Source organism: Canis lupus, chromosome 3, assembly GCF_003254725.2.
Source record: "Canis lupus dingo isolate Sandy chromosome 3, ASM325472v2, whole genome shotgun sequence".
NCBI lineage: Eukaryota > Metazoa > Chordata > Mammalia > Carnivora > Canidae > Canis > Canis lupus.
In genome coordinates this window covers 55499885-55521270 of record NC_064245.1, presented here as the reverse complement: position 1 = coordinate 55521270, position 21386 = coordinate 55499885, and the positions used below count along the sequence as shown (strand labels likewise).

General features: G+C 37.4%; 1 protein-coding gene across 3 annotated transcripts in view; it reads right to left on the bottom strand.

Annotated features, from left to right (window-relative positions):
- Positions 1 to 21386, bottom strand: part of ADAMTSL3 (ADAMTS like 3) — a 338177-nt gene that overhangs the window by 225784 nt on the left and 91007 nt on the right. For all 3 annotated transcript variants that reach the window (XM_025436861.3, XM_025436862.3, XM_049108513.1), the window contains exon 4: positions 13641 to 13768. In XM_025436861.3, coding sequence (XP_025292646.3) covers positions 13641 to 13768 — 128 coding nt within the window. The remainder of the gene's footprint in view (positions 1 to 13640; positions 13769 to 21386) is intronic.

Sequence of the window (21386 nt, the reverse complement as noted above, 5' to 3'; positions counted from 1 at the left end):
CCTTCTTTTTTTCTACTCTCACTTCCTCCTTAATACCCGGCAACTACTAATCTGTCCTTCAATTCCATACCTTTTGTCATTTTAAGAATACTATGTAGTTTGTAATGTTTGGAGAATGACTTTTTCACCTCAGCAATTTCTGTGTTGATTCATTCTGGTTGTTGCATGTATCAGTGGTTTATTTCTTTTTATTGCTGTGTAGCATTCCATGGTGTGGAAGTACCACAGTTTAACCATTCACTCACCAAAGGGCATCTGAGTTATTTTCACTTTGTGGATATTGCAAGTAAAGCTGCTATAGACATTCACGTACAAATTTTATGAGAACAAAGTATTAATTTCATTTCTCTGGTACAAATGCCCAAAAGTACAACTGCTGGGTTGTATATTTACTTTTAAAAGAAACTGTCTGTTTTTCAGAGTGACTATACCAATTTACATTCCCACCAATATATGAGTGATCAGATTCCTCTGCACCCTTGCCAGTATTTCATATTGTCACGATTTTTCTTTTAGCCAAGATAAGTATCTAATGATATCTCACTGTGGTTTTAATTTGCATTTCTCTAATAGATAGCGATGGTAAGCATCTTTTCATGTGCTCATTTGCCATATATTCATCCTCTTTGGTGAAACATCCTCTTTGGTTTATGTCTTTTGTTCATTTTTGAACTGGATTGTCTGTTTTTAAATTATTGATTTTTAAGGTTTCTTAATTTAGATACTAGTCCTTTGTCAGATATGTGGTTTGCAAATATTTTCTCCCACTGATCTATGTGTTCATCCCTCTGCCAATAAAACAGCTTTGATTAGTAGCTATATAATAAGACTTTATATCAGGTAGACTGATCCTCCTACTCCATCTTTTTTTTTCCAAAATTGTTTTAGCTATTCTAGGGCCTATACCTCCCCATGTAAATATTAGAATAAGACTGCTTTAGAATAATTATTTTGGAATAGTCTACAAAAAATATTACTGGAATTTTGAGAGAAATTGAGTTAAATCTATAAACCAATCTGGGAAGAACTGACCTCTTTCCCATGTTGACTCATCCAATTGATGAACATACTTGTATCCATTAATTTAGATCTTTGATTTCTTTCATAAGCACTTTGCAGTGCTCAGTATACAAGCCCTATACATGTTTTGTTAGATTTACACCTATTTAACATTTTTTGAGTAACTGTAAATAGTATTATGTTTTTAACTTCAGTTTCTAAGTGTTCATCACTAACAAAGAGAAATAAAATAATTTTTACGTGTTAATTTTGCATCCTGTGACCTTGCTAGTTCTAGGAGTTATTTTGTACATTCCCTGGGATTTTCTACATTGACAAATAAGGGCAGTTTAATTTCTTCTTCTGGATTAACATATCTTTTATTTTCTTCCCTTATTACATTGGGTTGAACCAGAGTGGTGAAAATAGACTCTTCTGCCTTATTATTGACCTCAAGGAAAAAATATTCAGTCTTTCACCATGATTATAACATATAATGTTAACTACAGGTTTTTAGATATTCTTTATCAACCTGAGGAGTTCCCTTCCATTCCTATTTTTCTGAGAGTTCCTTATCATGAATTGGTGTTGACTTTTCTCAAATACATTTTCTGCATCAGTTGAAATGATCCTATGAAATTTTTCTTCTTTAGCTTGATAACTGAGTAGATTACAGTGGCTAACTTCCAAATATTGAACCAGCCTTACATCCCTGAAATCAACCGCACTTGATCATAGTATATAGTTCCTTTTATATATTTCTAAGTATTATTTGATAGCATTTTATTAATCATTTTTACATCTATATGTATGTGGAATATTGGTCTGTAGTTTCATTTTTTGTATAGTTTTCACCTGATTTTGATATTAAACTAATATTGTATTCATAAAATGAATTGGGAAGTATTCTCTCCTCTTCTGTTTTCTGGAAAAAATTGTGTGGAATTGGTGCAAATTCTTCTAAAATACTTGGTAGAATTCACCAGTGAAACAATCTTGGCCTAGAGATTGTTTTTTGGGGGGTCAAGAGTTTTTATATTATGAATTCAATTTCCATAATAGTTATGGAGCTATGTATCTACTTCATATTAAGGACATGTTTGGATTTCACAGACCAAAGAAAGAAAGTCCAAAGACAGCAGTGGGGAATTTTTAAAAGCAATTCAATTTGCTCTGCTGAATTCACAAAAGGCTCCAGAAAAGACACATCAGATATTTCTGGAAATGGGATAAAATTGAAGCCAAAAACAGTAAAACTGGTTGAAAGTCTGCCTAAGGAGCAGTTAGATGCCCAGCTCCCTTTCCATATTTTGGCAAAACACTGCACATTATTATCTAAAGAGGGTAAAACAGAAAGTCTCCAGACTGAGAGATAATTTGGTTCAATTAAGGGCAAAGGAACCATATTGAAAATAGGGATTAAATTTAAAAATCATATATTTAGACCTGAGACCCCACCTTTCAGCTCCACTTGGTTCCTAGTCTATTGGAATCAAAAGATCCTTGTCTGACAAGTCAGAGCAGCCCCCAAAAAAACACCTAGAACAACATCAGGCAATGAGATAGATCAAGCACACCTCCTACAATCAAGCTCACAACTCTTTTTCTTAAATATGAATACACAAGGATTACCAGAAATCTTAGAAAAGTCTCTAACAAGAAACATAATGACAAACATTAAATCAAAAACAGTAATTTGGAAGGAACTAAATCTATGTGAGGAGAAGAAAAATTCCTCCTCAAAGAGTCTATTTATATGCTTGGAGATAAAAGAAAATATACTGCATCTGGAGATTAGGGATAGAATGCTATATTTTTTTTAATTCAAGGAACAAAAAAAATCTCAGAAAAAGGATATAGATATAAATGTAGATATAGATAAATTTCCCAGAAAATTGGGCAAATAGATAAAGAGAAAAGAAAAAGTCTAATATCTGAATAACAGGAGTTTCAACAAAAGAGAATAGAGAAAAATGAAGAGAAGAAATCATCAAAGAAATAAGTCTTAAAGGAATAATTTTTCATAGTGAAAAAGTCCATGGTGAGTATAATACAATGGATGAAAAGAGACCCACACTAAGACCAACATTATGAAAGTTCAGAAAACTGGGAGCAGACAAATGCTTCTATATACATCCAGAGAAGAGGAAAAAAAGAATAGAAAATCAGAATGCCTTCAGATTTCACAATAACACCAGTGGAAGACAGTGAAGCAATACCTTTGAGCTCCTAAGGGAAAATTATTTCTATAGAATTCTGTACCTGGAAAACCATCCTTCGACTTTAAGAGTAAAATAAAGACATATTCAGATATCCAGGAAGCTCCTGAAAAACGTACTCCATAAAAATAAGGAGGAAGTTAAGAGAAGAAAAAAAAAAGAGAAGTGATTAGGGAACAGAAGATTGAACCCAGGAGAGATGTGAATGAAATATGCAGGATGACAGGAAGATGAGACTCAGGATGCCCTGTGTTCCTAGGTAGAGAGCAACTAGTTCAACTTAAGGCTGTTGGGAATTACCCAGGAAAGAAGTCTAAGAGAAGATTAAGTCTAAGAGAATGAAAATTAGAAAAATTTGTGAAAATTAGAATAACTAAGTTTTTTGAATTAGTGATAAAAATGTAGAAAACGAAGAAAGCAAGCAAACAAATGAAGAGCTAATTATGGATTCTAGGGAAAAGAAAAATACACTTAGGAAAGGAAAAATAATCAGACTATATTACATGGCTCAGCTGTGAATAGTATAAAGATCACAGTCATAATAATTTAAACATTGAACAATGGTCTAGCCAAAGTTGCATATGACCCTAGGATGAGGAACTAAAAGTAAGAGAGTATTTGCCTGTGTGTGTGTGTGTGTGTGTGTGTGTGTACGTGTGTAGAAATGTACATGCACACTCAGGGAACTAGAAGTGTGAGAGATTTATAAAATCCCCATCTTCCAAAGTATGAATCTAATAGATAATGCTTACAACTGAAAAATCAAGAAGTTGTAATATAAGCATCAGAAATTTAGAATAAATATAAAAACAATCAGTCACCCCTGGGGAATGAAGCCATGGTGAGTAAGGGATCCAGAGATTGTTGTTTTTCACCTTAAGCCTAATTGAGCTATTTGGCTCTTTAAATTGTATAACTGTACATCTTTGAAAAAAATAAACATGGAAAAACTTTTTTAAAAATCTCATTGTAAAATGTTCATATTCCCCAACTTAGCTTTCAATATGCTCTACAAAATGACCAACCTTCTCTATTCCACAGGTCTATACTGTAGTCAAGCAGGCTTTTTTTTTTTTAACCAACCCTGGGATTTATTAATTCATTTATTTATTTATAAAATAAAATTTACTATATTTCCAATATATGTCAGTAGTAACACTGAACATAAAATAAAGAGATGAAAGACACAATCTATGCCACCTAAATTTGGTCTCAATTGTAGAAACAGAAAAGTAAAACACAGTGAAATAAACACTCTTATAAAAAATATTCACAAGATCCCATGGAAACACAGAAGAGTTGCACATAACCTTGTAAAGAACAGGAATTGCCAACAAATGCTTAAAGGACGAAGTGAAGATTCAAAAAAAGTTTTCAAGATCAACTATGCATCAATCAGAAAAAGGAGAAAAGGAAGCTTTAGTCAGAAAGAAGAGCATTGACCAAAATATCAAGTTGATAGTGAGCACACATTTCACTTATCCACTCAATTAGCACTGTTTGGGTCCTAATACCATGTTAGATACTATGTTAGACCTTGGAGTGGTAAAGTCTTTGACCCTTCACTAAAAGGACTCCCATTTTGCCAACAGTCTAAAAAGCACAAAAGAGGAACATCAAAATTATAGTAAGGTGTCAAGATAGGTTTCCTAAATAGGGTGACCTCGACCAATCAGTAAGAATTAGCCAGATATCATACCCCAAAAAAAGACCCAAAAGCATATAATATATGATGCAGATGATTAAGACAGCAGACACAGAAAAGGGCCAGGTTTAATGTGAAGGAAAGAATGAAAGGTAAGAAATATGCCATAGAGCATTTTTAAACTTCATTAGAAGTCATTAAATTGATCTCTCTCTCTCTCTCACACACACACACACACACACACACACACACACAAATTCACATGGCAAGGATCTTGAAAAATCAATCCCAAATATACAAAAAAGACAAAGGAGATGAAAGTGATTGGAGAAAACACAATAAAAGTGGAAAGCAGACAGAAATAAGTGATGTTCATGAGAGCCAGAGCAAAGGGGCAAGAATCAACAGTGAATGATACAATAGAAGAAAAATTTCCCTACAGTAAATAAGAATCTAAATCTGTACAACAAAAATAGCTGCTATGTGCCAAGGAAAAATAAATTTTAAAAGACTAAGAGCTAGACACAACCTGTAAAATTCTTGACTTGATGAAAAAAATTAAGTCTCCTATAGGCTGCCAGACAGAACAAATAGGTTATCTACAAAAGAAAAAAATAAATCAAACTGGTCTGAGAGCTCTATGAGCAGCAACACCAAACATTATGGAAAAAAGAACTTCTGGGTCTTGGGAAGAAAAATTTATGTCTCAGGAATTTCATACCCAAATAAGCCATTCACTATTTATGTGTGAAGGCAAGAGAAAGATACTTTCAGATATATAAGGACTCATAAAGAATAAGACCCACATCTTTTTCCTGAAATTAAAAAGGCTATAAAGCCCTGCTGCTTGAAGTGTGGTCTATGGACAAGCAGCATTGACATCACCTGGGAATTTGTTAGAAACGAAAGCTCTTGGGCCCCACTCCAGACCTACTGAATCAAAGTGTATATTTTAACAAGATCCCTAGGTGATTCATATGCACATTAAAATTCCAGAAGCACAGCTCAAAACATATCCCTGCCAACAAAGTGATGATTCAAAATGAAGAGCTAAGAAGACTCATAATGAGAACTGAAATCATGTATGCACACAGACACAATTAAGTTTCAACAAAGATCTGAAATATGATTACAAAAGAAAAAATATAAAGGAAAATGCTGGTGCCAATAATGGAGTATCAAATCTCAAACAATAATAACAAAACCCAAGAAGTGGAAACGAAGAGGAAAAACATAAAATATTCATCATCTTACATCAGAGAAATCAGAAGAAACTATTTTATTATTGGCTTGGCATTGATAGTTTTAATTATTAAAATACAATTTTTAAACATCTTCAATTTAATCATCAGTAAAAAAAAAACAGATCATATATATAATTTCCAAATTTCCAGGGGTAATATTTCAGAGAAAAACATAACAGAAAAAAAAGATTTTAAATAGAAATAATAAAAAATAAAATAAAATAAATAGAAATAGTAATCTGAACACATATATTGAACTCCTCCTACCTTAGAAACGCATACTGAAATGATCAACCCAATTTGTTAATAAGTGGACATCTCTATATCATACCTGGAAATCCAAAGAGGCTATACACAAGCCAGGAACTTTGAGATACACTGTAAGCAAGTCTAAATAAATTAAAGGGAGTGCAAAAATATAATACTCACTGTATAGAGAATGGAACCCTGACTTTAAATTAAGCCAAAGAGATCTGTAGGAGAACCTACCTATAATTAGTAAATTAAAATGGACCATGGAGCCAGAATTCCAGGCAATTAATAGCATGGGGGTGGCTAGGATAAGACAAAAATGTAAAAGTACATAAGATCCCACTGGATGGGGGTCCCTGTGAAGTCTCAGTGCCTACTTGGACTACAATACTCTGAAAGGGTCACATATAAGATAGGTAATGCAGAAACTATCTCCAAATAAAAAGGAAAGTCACAAAAATCATAGAAAAGAAATTTGTTTAGCAGAAAGGCAAATTCCTTCCCATGAATGCTCTCAACTGTGCTTCCTGATGATCTCCCAGTATAGAGATACTGACCCAGAGCTGCAGTACTTTCAGGGCAATGATTCTTAGCCAGTCAGAAGGGAATTTTTTTCCATGAAGATCCAAAATGGAATTAACAAGGGACTTGATCAAATACTGACTCTAATCCAGACCCCTAGTATTTGAAGTATAGGGACTTGGAGATACACACACACACACACACACACACACTTTAAAAAAAAAGATTTATTTATTTGAGAGAGAGAGAGAGAGAGAGAGAGAGAAAGAGAGAGAGAGAGCAGGAAGGAGGGGAAGAGGGAGAGGGAGACAGAGTCTTAAGCAGACTTCCCTCTAAGCATGGAGCCCAACATGGAGCTCCATCTCACAACCTTGATATCATGTCCCAAGCCAAAATCAAGAGTCAGATGCATAACCCACCATGCCATTCAAGCACACCACATATATACTTATTTTTTAAAGCTTCCTCTTATTGCTTAAATGGAAGATTAGACCATTAACTGTTTCATCCAAGTCTTTTCTAATATATGTATTTGGGTCATAAACTTCCCTATAAGGATGGATTAAGGTACATCTTCCAAGTTTTGATATTTTTTCATGATTCCTCTTTATTTCTGATGTTTCTTTCCTTAGTCTCTACTTTAACACCTGTATACCTTCACCTGTTTCCTTTTAATTAGTGTCACATGTTATAGCTTCTTCCCACACTTCTATTTTCAGGCGTTCTTATACTTAATATTGGCTCTAGTTAACACCGTGTAATTTTTGTTTCACCCTCTAACTACTTTTATCTTTTAACTGGACTACATAGTCCATATACATCTAATGTAAAAACTGATATATTTGGGGGTTCAAATCTACCATCTTACCATTTGCTTTCTATTTGTTATACGTACTTTATGTTCCGTTTTCTCTCCTTGAGTTTTCTCTTTTGTGAGTTATTTGGAGTCAATCAAATATTTTATCACTATTCTACTTCTCTCTATGATAGTTGGTTGTTAGTTATATAATTTTTTATTATGATTTCAATGGTAACCCTAAAAATTGCAACATGCATCCTTGACTTTGAAAAGTCAAATGTAAGTTAGTTATATTTTCCGGGCAATTCAAAACCATTAGATCACTTTAACTCCATCTGCCCCCTTCCCAAATTTCATGTCATGGTTTCCCTCTCTTTTTAATTCTATATATACTTAAATCCCACAAAACTTACTTTATTACTTTAAATGGTTAATAGTCATTTACATTTTTAAAAGATTTTATTTATTCATGAGAGACACACAGAGAGAGGTAGAGACATAGATAGAGGAAGAAGCAGGCTCCCTGCAGGGAGCCTGTGTAGAACTCGATCCCAGGACCCCAGGATCACGACCTGAACAAAAGGCAGATGCTCAATCACCGAGCCACCCAGGTGCCCCATCATTTACATTTTTTTTCTCAGTTGTTCTTCATTTCCTCCTCATTTCCATTCTCCATATGGGAACATCTTCCTTCTAGCTGAATAAGTCCCTTTTAGCACTTCTTTTAACACAGTTCAGGTAGCAAAGAATCCTGAAGTTTTTATTTGTCTGAAAATATCTTTATTTAATCTTCACATTTGAAGGCTATTTTTCCTACATAGAAAATTCTAGGGCAGCCTGGGTGGCTCAGTGGTTTAGTGCTGCCTTCAGTCCAGGGTGTGATCCTGGAGACCTGGGATTGAGTCTCATGTCAGGCTCCTGCATGGAGCCTGCTTCTCCCCTGCCTGTGTCTCTGCCTCTGTCTCTCTCTCTCTCTCCCTCTCTCTCTCTTTCATGAATAAATAAAACCTTAAAAAAAGAAAATTCTATTGTAATAGTTATTTTCTTTCAAGATGTTAAATAGACCATTTCATTATCTTCTAATAAGAATTTATCAGTCAATCTTATTTTTGCTCCTTTGAAGATAATGTATCTTTTCTCTCCAAGTTCTTTTAAGATTTTACTGTGTGTATTTATTCTGTTTGGGGTTTGTAGAGCTTCTTAAATTTTGTGGCTTAATATCTCATAGCAGTAACTTTTAGAAGCTCTAAGAAATTCTTGGCCACTATCTCTCAAATAGTGCTTCTACTCTATTCTTTATCTCTTTCCTTTTTAGGATTCCAATTGCCCATGCTTTAGGCTTTTTCACCTTATACCACATATCCTTTAATCTATTCCCTTTTTTCCCCCTCTATAATTTAGCCAGGGTAGTTCTATAAACCTATACTCTCTTCAATTTAGTTCATAATTTTAGTTATATGTTTCTGTTCTCAAATTTCCATTTGATTCTATTTTATGGATTCCAGCTCTCTGGTAAAATCCTGTATTTTGTCATCTATTCTTATAAACCTATTTATTACAGAGTTTTTGTTTTGTTGTTGTTTTTTAACACAGAGATCTAACAGCTCCAGTACCTGTTTCTATTGTCTGTTTTACCTCTTGATCTGGTCTCATGGTAAGACTGATAATGTTTTATTAAATTATGGGCACGATCTATGAAAATGTGTATAATCATTGGTTGATGTCTTCTTCTTCCAGGGTATTTTAGGGTTTTTTAAAAGCTTCTTGGAAATAGTTGGAATCACAACACATTTCATCACTCAAATTAGGACTGAGCCTATTCAAAGTCAGATTTCAGTCTTAATAACATCTAGTCTATTTAAGACTGTTTTTTTTTCCCTTTCTCTTAGGGTATAGTCCTTCGGGAATACCAATTTATCACCTCAAGTGTCTACTGGAGCCTTGAACCTAATTTTTATGTTCCAGGACCCTGAGACTGTCAATAAATCCGCTTATCTTCTCAACCTCTTTGTAACTGCTTTCTGCTTGGCTTCTCTGCGTCTCACTGCTTATGAATCAGGGAATTCCTGGATGAAAAGTATATCTCAGATAAAATCACTTTTCTACATATTGCTTCCTTCAAGGATCTTAGAATCTCAAGTTCTGAGTCAATGACTATGTTTACAATTTCTGGTTCCCAGTTGCCCATCACTGAGCTATTAATATGTGCAATAGTTTTTATTAACCCAAAGCAAAGTGAGACAAGAGGAAAACTGTGGATTTTCATAAAGCTAAATGAATTCAATTTAAAGGCAAGTTTATAAATCTAAGAGTATGTCCTACCTTTAGATGTTAAAACAAAAATATTCTGATTCTAATTCTTTTTTAAAGAGTCTGTGATAGTAGGCCACAGTTGAGTTTTGCTTGTTCAATTTTTTAGTCCTTATTTGACTAAATAAAAAATTGACAACCTATATTAACTCCAAATATGCTTTCTAAAAAATTTTTACTAGTGTTTGAAATTTAAAAGTCTGAGAACCAGATTCTTTACCCTGGCCTACAAATCTACCTTCTTCTTCAATATTGGCCCATTCTGTTTTCTTCCTTTCTTCCTTTCTGCTGTTCTCCAAGAATATTCATTTCCTGCTCCAGCACTTTTACATATGCTGCTCCCACTCCCTTAACTATAAGAAATATGAGGGCAGCCTCTGTGCTAGTCTAATTCACAATTGTTAAACTCTTTGCATACGTTAAGGCATAAAAAGGGCCTGGTGAGAAGATATTTGCAACTGACATATCCAATAAAGGGGTTAGCATCCAAAATATATAAAGAACTTATACAACTCAACACCAAAAAACTCCCAAGTAATCCAATCCAGACGTTTCTCCAAAGAAGACCTCAAATGGCAAACAGACACATTAAAGATACCCAATATCACTCATCATCAAGGAAATACAAATCAAAACCACAATGTCACACCTGTCAGAATGGCTAAAATTAAAAACACAAAAAAGCAAGTGTTGGCAAGGATGTGGAAAAAAGGAACCCTCATGCACTTTGGCAGGAATCCAAACTGGTAGCCACTGTGGAAAACAGTATGAAGATTTTTTTTTTTTTATTAAAATAGAACTGCCAAAAGATCCAGTAATTCCATACTGGTTATTTACCTGAATAAAATAAAAACACTAATTTAAAAAGATATATGCACCCCTATATTTATTGCAGTATTATTTATAATAACCAAATTATGGAAGCAGCCCATGCGTCCATCAATAGGTGAATAAAGAAGATGTGTACACAATGGAGTACTACTCAGCCATAAAAAAGAATGAAATCCTGGCATTGCGATAACATGGATGGATCTGGAGAGTATAATGCTAAGTGAAAAAAAATTAGTCAGGGAAAGACAAATACCATTTAAAAGAAAAAACAAAGAAAACAAATAACAAACCAAAAAACAGACTCTTAAGTATAGAGAACAAACTGATGGTCACCAGAAAGGAGGTGGGAGAGGGCATGAGGGAAACAAGTGAAGGAGATTAAGAGTACATCATGGTGAATACCAAGTAATGTACAGAATTGCTGAATCACTACACTGTACACCTGAAACCAATATAACACTATGTTACCTATAGTGGAGGATGGATAGATAGAAAGATAGATAGATTTTTAAAAGGGTCTGGTAAGAAAGACACCTCAATGGAGGATTACACAGAGGAAGGATTTCTGAAGATTTCTTTGAGAAATTTGTGCTATAATCCTACTTTTCATTCTGCCCCACCAAGAAAGAAAAAGAATGAAGGCTTCAATCTGCTAACCCCAAATCAGGGGGATGAAATTTTAGCGACCCCACTTAAAGAATTCAATCTGTGTGTCCTGCAGTTGGTTGGTGGCTAATTCATACCTGAGAAATATAAGGGCAGAGAGATTCACTGTAGGCCTGTGTATGAGGAGCAGGTATTGCTGCACTAAATCCCAGAACTTCAAGAGTTCTTTTAGCAAAGTTCATAGGCGGGTCTCTGGTGAGCCAAAGGTGGGCCACATGCAAGACAGGCAACACGCTGTCTTAGGAACCTACCAAGATGGCCACAGAGAGGTGGGTAGACATCAACAGAGGGACATTTGGAGTGTGCCTCATTGTCCAAAAGCTGAGGAAAGAGCAATCGTACTAAGATAGGATTGTGAACAGCACATCTCAAGGGTGCTGCTAGCAAGACATGCCAAGGGACTGGGAGAAAAGAGAAAACAGAGTCTCAGAGAAAACCATCAAAGTGTTCATAACAGAAGGACCCAGCTTTAAATATCTGTCAAACCACAGACCACCGATATGTACTCACTCCCCCTGTTGCTCTACTTATGCCCAAACTGCTCTTCCTGAATAGGTGCAGAAAAGACAGAAGAAGCTTAGCAACTTCCCTTCCTTATCTGAAGTGTTTAATGATCAGCTGACCCCTGTTTGGAGGGAGAATATGCAAATTCACACACACACTGAAATAGATCACTCAGCAAAATTATATTCCAGACAAAATCAAAGTCATTTTTTAATTAATAAAATAACCAATAAATATGTAAGCATTTTGGTTGTATGACAAAATGATGAAAGTGGTCATTCATGGTCTTTAATATATTCCTCCAATTCTTTTTACAAATTCAAGTACATACTGTTAAAACAAACACAAATAAACCCACTCCTTTTCCAACCAAACCCCCCAATGATTGCAAATTATTCAGACCCCTCAGATCTGGAGGCCACAGAGTGGTGAAGAGTCATACCTTCCACACACCAGACTCTATGCTAGAAACTTCTCCCCCAAGTGACTGAACAGCAGTGGGAAAAATCTTATTCCACACATGAGAAGTCCCTCCCTGACCCTTGCTCACAGGCACACAGCCCTCCTACCGTAGGCCTTACTGGAATCAATATATGCCAGTGCAGCATAATATCCTGGCATCTTTCCACACAGCATGATGCACTTAGAGTCACAGGGTCTTCATTCCTCCTCAAGGTAACAGCACAGGAGAAGGTATACAAGGGTGTCTATGCAAGACTAATCCCTGGATTCAGTTCTGCAACCATTCACTTAGAGCCCAGTGTTCTGAGTTGGAACCCAGCCTGGGGTAATGACATCAACAGTGCCTCCCACGACCTTCCCCTGCTTTCCTACAGCTTTAATATCCCATATAATGTGAGCCAGACAAAATATCTTCTCCCTGCATTTCTGATCTACATACACCTTGACATCACCAGGGAGAATCAACTTACCCTTCTGCTTTATAATATCCCAAATCTGAAGACAGCTGCCGTGACCCTAGAACCTTCGTTTAGTCCAGAACCAGGACATCAGGTTCCATCAACCTGGGGCTCTATCTTACCTAACAGCCGAGGTAAATCTTGGCTAGGATTTAAACCACCCTATGAAGGATTACTTCAAATTGTCCCAAAATCAATGATGTGTGTGAGCTTCTTACAAACTTAGGATTTTTTAAAGAAGCCAATCTTACATTTTAACATGTTATTTAATATAAAAATACCTAAGGGTATTTTTATATTAAATATAATGAAAAAAGAACTTGAATTACCTTCTTAGCCGATGGGTTGCTCAGAGAAAGTGAACAAGAGATGAACTAAAATTGAAATAACTCAAGGGTAGAACCCAGAAGACCTGAGCCATTCTTCCTAGTCTTGACAGTTTGGCGCAAGTGAGTTAACATGCTGGCCTTCCCTCCTGAAAAGCTTTAAGTGTCTAGTGCCTCCAGGCTCCTTTGAGCTGGGAGTCTCATGTGGATGGACTATGGCCACAGTCATGAAAATGGGGCCATTACTATTTAAATGATACTGGAGGATGACTAATATTTATAGATAGATGTCCTATCACCATCCTAGTGCCTTCTGAAGCCAAGAAGCCAAGCTGTCACCCCAGTGCCATCCTTCAAAGGCACTGCCAATCCATGGAAAAGAGCAGATGAAAGCATCACTGACCTCCCAGTCAAGCACCTCCTCAGAGAGTATGATGCTCCTCCCCCGCAAGTCCTGGAGCAGTCACTCCAGCTGCCCCAAGCATCCCAGTTGCTGTCTTTTTCTTCATCAGAACGAGTGTTTCTTGAGGTCTAGAATGTGAAAAAACACAATAAATTATAGACAAATATGCTAGAACTATCCCAAAGCTTCCTTGCTTTTTCCAGAGTCTTATTCTAAGCCGTTCCCAGAGGACAAAGTGGCCTAATGATGCTTTGCTTTGGAATGGCTATGTTAAACACACACACACACACACACACACACACAAGATAGTTTTATATGGAAACTAGTGTCACATGAGTACCTTTATACCTTATGAAGGCTTTGTCGAGGCAGCTTCTAAGCTCAGTTTTAAATCTGGAATTTTATCCTTCCAAAATTTAAATAGACTAAGTTATGTTTTATAACCTACACGCAGGGTCCCAGCCTCTACCTAAGACATTCTTGCACCTGAAATGAAATCCTGGCTTGAACTTCCACTAGACAGATGAGCGCTAGCTCCAAGGAAATCATTTTGCAGGAGTATTGTGAAATCTCCTGAAAAGGGCTCCATCCCTCTGCCAAAAAAATAACAAAAGCCTTGGGGATCCACCAGGATCCTCCTGGTTCCACTAATTAAACCAACTGATTAATTTGGTTTAATTAGTCTTCTGGAATGGCCACCATTGACTATGTTGGGATACTCTGGAGGAAAGAGGAGGACATGTGTAAGTTAAAAATATATAGACAGATGTAGATGGAGAAGAAATTATGTGTATTACTTACATAAAGTTACAAACTTCACTAAGGGGCCTACAGTAGGCTCTGCTGAATAAATGGAGAAATGTACCATAGTCCTAAGTGGGTAGACTTGATACCATAAAATGTTAATTCTTTCCAAATTAATCTATAAATTTATAACAACTCCAATCAAAATCCCCAAGGGAATTTTTTTGTAACCCAACAAAATGATTCCAAAGTTCATCTGGTGGAGTAAAAGTCTATAAGAGCCAAGAAAAAACTGTAAAAGAAGGGAAATTGGAGGGAAATTGCCTCAATTAAGAGTAGAGTGCTGGCATAATGATAAGCAGTGAAAATCTACTAAATTAAAAAAAAGACAGAGAGTCCAGAAACAGACCCCAGTATAAGGAGGTAGGATGGAGCCATGAGTCAGTGTGATGAATGTCTTTTATTTTTTTTTTATTTTTTATTTTTATTTTTTATTTATGATAGGCACACAGTGAGAGAGAGAGAGGCAGAGACACAGGCAGAGGGAGAAGCAGGCTCCCTGCACCGGGAGCCCGACGTGGGATTCAATCCCGGGTCTCCAGGATCGCGCCCTGGGCCAAAGGCAGGCGCTAAACCGCTGCGCCACCCAGGGATCCCGATGAATGTCTTTTAAAACAAAACAAAAACCAGGGTGCCTGGGTGGCTCAGTCAGTTAAGCATCCAACTCCTGGTTTTGGGTCAAGTCATGATCTCAGGGTTATGAGACTGAGCCACAAGTTTGGCTCTAGACTCAGTGTGGAGTCTGCTTGAGAATCTCTCTCTGCTCCTCCCCCACTCTCTGAAATTAATTACTCAATTTTTTAAAAAAACATAGATGACTTATTCCCAAAAAACACCAAAATGATTTCCAGATATATTAGAGCTTTTTATCAAAAGCACTGAGACCATAAAATAGTAGAAAAAGTATAGATTGATAGTCTTACAGATTCAACATAGGCAAGACTGTCCTAGATAGGTCAACAAAGGTAGAAAAAAAGAAAAAGAAAAGACTGGAAAATTTCCAGTAAAATAAAAACACATAAGGCATTTTCTAACTCTTAACCCTTTAAATAAAGATGCAGGTATGTGAGTGTACATACAAAATGCATACCACAAGGACAAGTATATGGGCTGGAAGGAGCAACATGCCTCTGAGAGTGAAAGATATAGAGCTAGGAGCAAACATTGTCCTCAAAAGACACAGAAGGGATGCCAGCTGAATATCTTATAGCCTCGATACCCTCATAAAAGATTTGAAGCCAAAAAAAAAAAAAAAGATTTGAAGCCAATATGACAAAACATTACACCTGATGAAGCCAGGTGGTGCTATAATGGATGTTAGTTTCATCCAAACTTGCATGTTTTATTTATTTATTTATTTTTTAGATTTTTATTTATTTATGATAGTCACAGAGAGAGAGAGGCAGAGACATAGGCAGAGGGAGAAGCAGGCTCCATGCACCGAGAGCCCGACGTGGGATTCGATCCCGGGTCTCCAGGATTGCGCCCTGGGCCAAAGGCAGGCGCCAAACCGCTGCACCACCCAGGGATCCCCAAACGTGCATGTTTTAAAAAAGTATCTTTCTCCAAAAAAATTTTTCTGAAAGAGGGGATAAAAGTCAATCCTTAGAGCACAGGATAAGTCTGTGTCACTTTTCACACAGGTAACTGTGTACATGCTCTGAGAAAGGAGTGAGTTAATTTAAAATATTCGCCATGGCCACTTCCAGGTGCGAGAACTTTGAGTGATTTTATCTTTTGTTTTTGTTTCTCTGCATTTTGAAAAAAAAAATTTTAAGTGAAAACTTTAATATTTGAATTAAATGTTTGCAGGCAAGCAAACAAAGGCCACATCCTGGTGACACACAGAAAAGCTGAAGCCAGAGAGAATTTCACAGGGAAGCTGTAAGTGGGAGAACAGAAACATTTATGAAGGAAACCCTAATACTAATAAAACCACATCGAGCAGCTGAACTAGATATTACATGGGCTGCCTTAAGCCCTTAGACCACATTACCTCATCCAACCAAAAAAATAGTTTTTTTAGATTAAGATGGGTATCTGTAGAAAGGACTTTCAAAAGTGAAACGAAATAATGAACCAAGGAGGGGTTTTCCAATAATTTCCACCCAAGACTCACCGGTCAGTGGGCTTCATGGCTTCTTGCCAAGCTACCTATTTATAGCACAGTGCTTGGCCCTGCTTGAGGCAATAGTTCAGTAACAGTCGAGCGAAAGGAAAGGATAAATATCTGGCAACCGATCAAATCTGTCATCAGGAATAAGGACTAATTAAATCCATACTATTTACTGTTCTAATTAGATCACTGTTCAGTTCAATTTTCTACACTAAACGTCACCAAATGGAACTGTGTCCTGTCTATCCCATAAAATAAAGTTTTAATTCATAAAAGAACAAAAATAGCCGTTTAATACATTCATCTGGACTTTTAGGTTGGTAAGTCCAAATCATTTAGGTAAACGTTTAAAATATACACAGCTGAAATTTAGTTTTCATTTTGTCACTCGATCTACCGATAGGTTGAATGTGAAAAGTTGAAAAACATCATCATATATATTTTTAAATGAAAGTTGAGAGTTCTTTGCAATATTGTTTTAATTTGTTTTTATTCCCACTATCCCATCTGTTCAGTTTATAGTTAGAGTCAGGTTTCTTTCCATAACTTCTCCACCTTTACTTACAAAAAAAAAAAAAATCTTGATTCTAAAATAACTAAAATAGGCATGTTATAAATGCAGGCATTTGGTTTCTCTGGTTGGGTCAGTGAGATATTTTCCCCCCTAAGAAAACAGGGAAAAATCATATCTCAAGAGGGATCCTTGAGTTTTTCTCCTGTCCTTGGCCGTGAAGATGAAGATGAGATTTTGCTTTGAAACCCCACTGATGCTTTCTGCCAGCTGGTCTTCCTGCCCTTCTTATACATGCTTCTTTACTCAAAGAGCAGCAATAATACTCCCAATTTGTCTCACCTCTCCCCTCTTCTGCCAGCAGTGTGAAAACAGCACAAACATTCAGAAAAAAAGCTCCATGGTGCCAGAATAAAGCACCACCAGAGTCGCTTCTGCACCTGCACATTTGTGCATCCTTCTTTACACTGACACAGCATCTCCTTCCTGGACCAGACCTCCTCCCAGTGCAGGGGGCCTCCAGTCTCCATCAGCTTCTGCGGACGGAACCAGAGCCCTGTCCTAGCTTTCTCAAATAGTCTGTTGCCTTCAACCGTCCCAGCTCTTCCACGAATATTTACTCTGCACACGTTTAAGTTTCCACATGTTTAATCTTAAACGGTAGTGGCCAGAATGACACTGTATCAGAGAAGAACACAGACCATGCTCCAGATTTCTTCTGATAAAATCTAAGTTTCCTCCTCCCCCCTTCCTCCCTCCTTCCTTCTCTCCCTCCCTCCTTCCTTGCTTCCTTCCTCTCTCCCTCCCTCCCTCCCTCCTTTCTTCCTTGCTTCCTTCCTCTCTCCCTCCCTCCCTCTTTCCTTCCTTCTTTCCTTTTTAGGCACACCATTTCTTGGATACCATCACGGAGGCCATATCACAAAATGGTTAAAAGCTGTGTGACCCTGGTAATGTTTCTTAACCTTTCTAAAACTCATCTATAAAATGGAGATGATAATCTTCATTTCAGCAGGATTTAAACAAAATGATACATATATAACAGATCACACATCACCTCACTAAATGTAATAAGTGGATGTCTCAATACGTGCAAGCCATTATTCTTCAAAATACCATCTTTTTCAAAGCAGCAACAGTAGAGCCCGTTCTCTCCCATTTTTACTTATGTGAGACTTAACATTAATCACTACTGAATTTCCTCTTGTTGGTTTTGGCCCAAAGTACTGGCCTATTGAGATCGGTTTGAATCCTGATCCTGTCACCCGTCTACGAGCCACTTTGCTCAGCTTAGCAGCTTCCATGGTCCACCCAAGTCCCTGATAAACATGCTGGACATAGCTTCCTAATCTTACAGAATTCCATTAATGCATATTTCTGCTTTTTCTTTCTTTCTTTTTTTTTAGGTAGTAAGCAGGCCAAAATGCCAAATAAGCAGCCAATGAATCAGACCTGGAATCGGTGAATGCAGTTTGATGTTATAATAAAAATATGAAATAATACCTATCACCATCATCAAATGTTAGGAGGTAGAAGAAATTGAGGGGATGGAAGAAACCAGCCATTCAGGTGCCCAGATCTGGCAGGTGGGGCCTGTATTCTTGGGCTGTTGGGGTGGTGGTGAGCCTCCCAAAAGAACGTGTATTTGGCAGCCCCAGCCCTGAAATCCAAGGACGACAAAATCTGGCTGATTGAGACCAGCTCGTTGTTTGGCCTGAGGAGGCTACTTCTGGTATTTCTAGGTGTGTCAGCTGGGTACCATGGTCCCCGGTTCCCTCTTTACAAACATCTCCATGAGTGTACTAATTATCTAAATTCCATGTTATTCATACCTTACAAGTTGTTATCTGAACCTATCTATAGGTTTTTCTCCCCAAGTCTGAGTCAACCAACATCATGTCCATCAGCAACTCTGCCTTGGGCAGGTCTCTGAAGTGAAGGGTGTAGGAAAATCTGAAGGATCTGCTCCTGCATAAAGCTGCTGCTACAGATGTACAGACTGAGCAATGCTGGCCTATACTTTTCCTACAGTCCTTCTAACCTCAACAAACCCTTGACGTGGGTGCTCCTAGCCCCATTTGATGTATAAACAACTGTGGCCTTGAGAACTACGTGTCAGGCAGGTGTTGGGAGTCTGGGGGAGTGCCTTCCTGTCTGACCCTGACAAGCCCGCATGCTCTTCACTGGTGTTCCACTGCACTTGTGACCAGGAATCCAGCAGATACAGTAGCGGACCTCTTGTCATTGGCAGCGAATTTGTATCTTGGATGGAACACACCTGCTGCTGTGATTAGCCGGACCACAACATTCTTCCAGTATCTCAGTGAAGACTCCTCCTTTTTTCTCGATCTTGCAAGTGAACTACATTTCTGGTTTTCTTAGAAGCATTTGGCTGTATCTAGGTTATTACATGAGGGATACCCATTCTTTGACAGATGCTGATGACCCCGACACATTTGTTAATTTCCCACACAGAAACAAAGTCCAAGGGATTCTGAGGTTCAAGACTTGGTGCCCTGGGAGGACTGGCCTGGACGGGCCGCAGGTGCAAGAGGGACGTGATGACAAAAAATCAGCTGTTGTGCCTTGACAGTGACAGACACAGGGCCCCAGAGCAAGAAGATGCTGACACAGAAGCACCTGCCAGCTGGTTAGGAGAGCCTTGGTAGGGACAAACACTTTCCAAGGACACACCAACTCTGCTGGAGGCATAGGTAGGCCTTCATACATCACCACCAACCTCTCTCCCAGGATGTGACTGCAGGTGGGGTCTCACCCTTGGTTCATCTCTACTTTGTAACCATGATGGAATTAGATGCTTTTCTATTCTCTTCCTTTGGCTCATCCACAGTTCCCATTTTTATACAATGAACACAATTTATGCAATAAAACACCCAATAAAAGTTCTTTTTTTGAAGGGGAAAAAAAAACACTAAAAGGAAACATACGGAAACATCCAGGGAAGCAAAATGTGCTTTGTGCTGTTTGGTTAAAACTATCAGGCTTAAAGATCTCTTAGGAAATCATATTTTCCTAAGTGAAGTCCTAGCTGGGGAATATTTTTGGATGAAATATTCAAAAGAGATATTGTTTACTCATTATATAATAGAACTGGAAAAAGCCAAGAATATTGTAGGAATAACTGTGTTCACAATCTCATAAAGACTCGAGGACTCCTTGCCTTTCTTGGATTCCCATGCATAAATCAAGTCATAAAATATTTTCCTGACAAGTTCTTAAATCTGTGACTTATAATGAATACTACAGTTCTACCAGTCTTGCAAAAATGTTAGTAATTAAACACAGATTTCACATATAAGGTCACTTATTGGAAATGCTATATTAACAACTCCATATTAAAAACAACCCAAAATAAAATAAGTTCCACTGGGATATTACTTCCCAGACATCAAATAAATGTTCATTCCAATGTTACCACGAAGGTTATTTAAGGAGATCACAAATGACCCAGATTTTGTTAACAGTAAATACATTCTTCCAGGTTAATCCAACCTTACAGTCTTCAACAACAAAAAATTTAAAAATATATGAATTGGATAAACAACATAAAAAATGCCACTCAAGCTGTCACAAAGACTCAACAATTCAATTCAACCAGAATATATTAAACACAGACATATCTAAAGATGTGCACAAGGCTCTATTGAGAAATGCTCCATGCTCCTGTATCTTATCTCCTCCTTTTCAGCTCATTTGACCGTCTCCTGAAAAGTGTACACAGTAGTCCCCCTTTTCCATGGGGAGGGGGACCCCCAGTGGATGTCCCAAACCTCAAGTAGTACAGAACTCTCTATATACGATGTTTTCTCCTCTACATACATAACTAAGATAAAGTCTAATTTATAAACTAGGCACAGCAAGAGATGAACAACAGGGGTGTCTGGGTGGCTCAGTCAGGTGAGTATCCTACTCTTGATTTCAGCTCAGGTCATGCTCTCAGGGTCACAGGATCGAGCCCCATGCTGGGCTCTGCACTGAGTGTGGAATCAGCTGGAGATTCTCTTTCTCCCTCTCACTCTGCCCCTCGCCCCACTCATGCTCTCTCTAAAATAAATAAATAAAAATCTTTATAAACGAGATATGAACAATAACAGAATAGAATGATTATAACAATACATGTAATAAAGTTATGTGCATGTGGTTTCTCTCAAAATATCTTTTTCTCACTCCTCTTCTTGTGAGGATGTGATGACACAATGACTATGTGAGGAAATGAAGTGAGGTGAAGGACGTGGGTATGTGATATTCCATTAGGCAGCTAGTGACCTTCTGATGTTGGGTAAGAAGGAAGATCGTC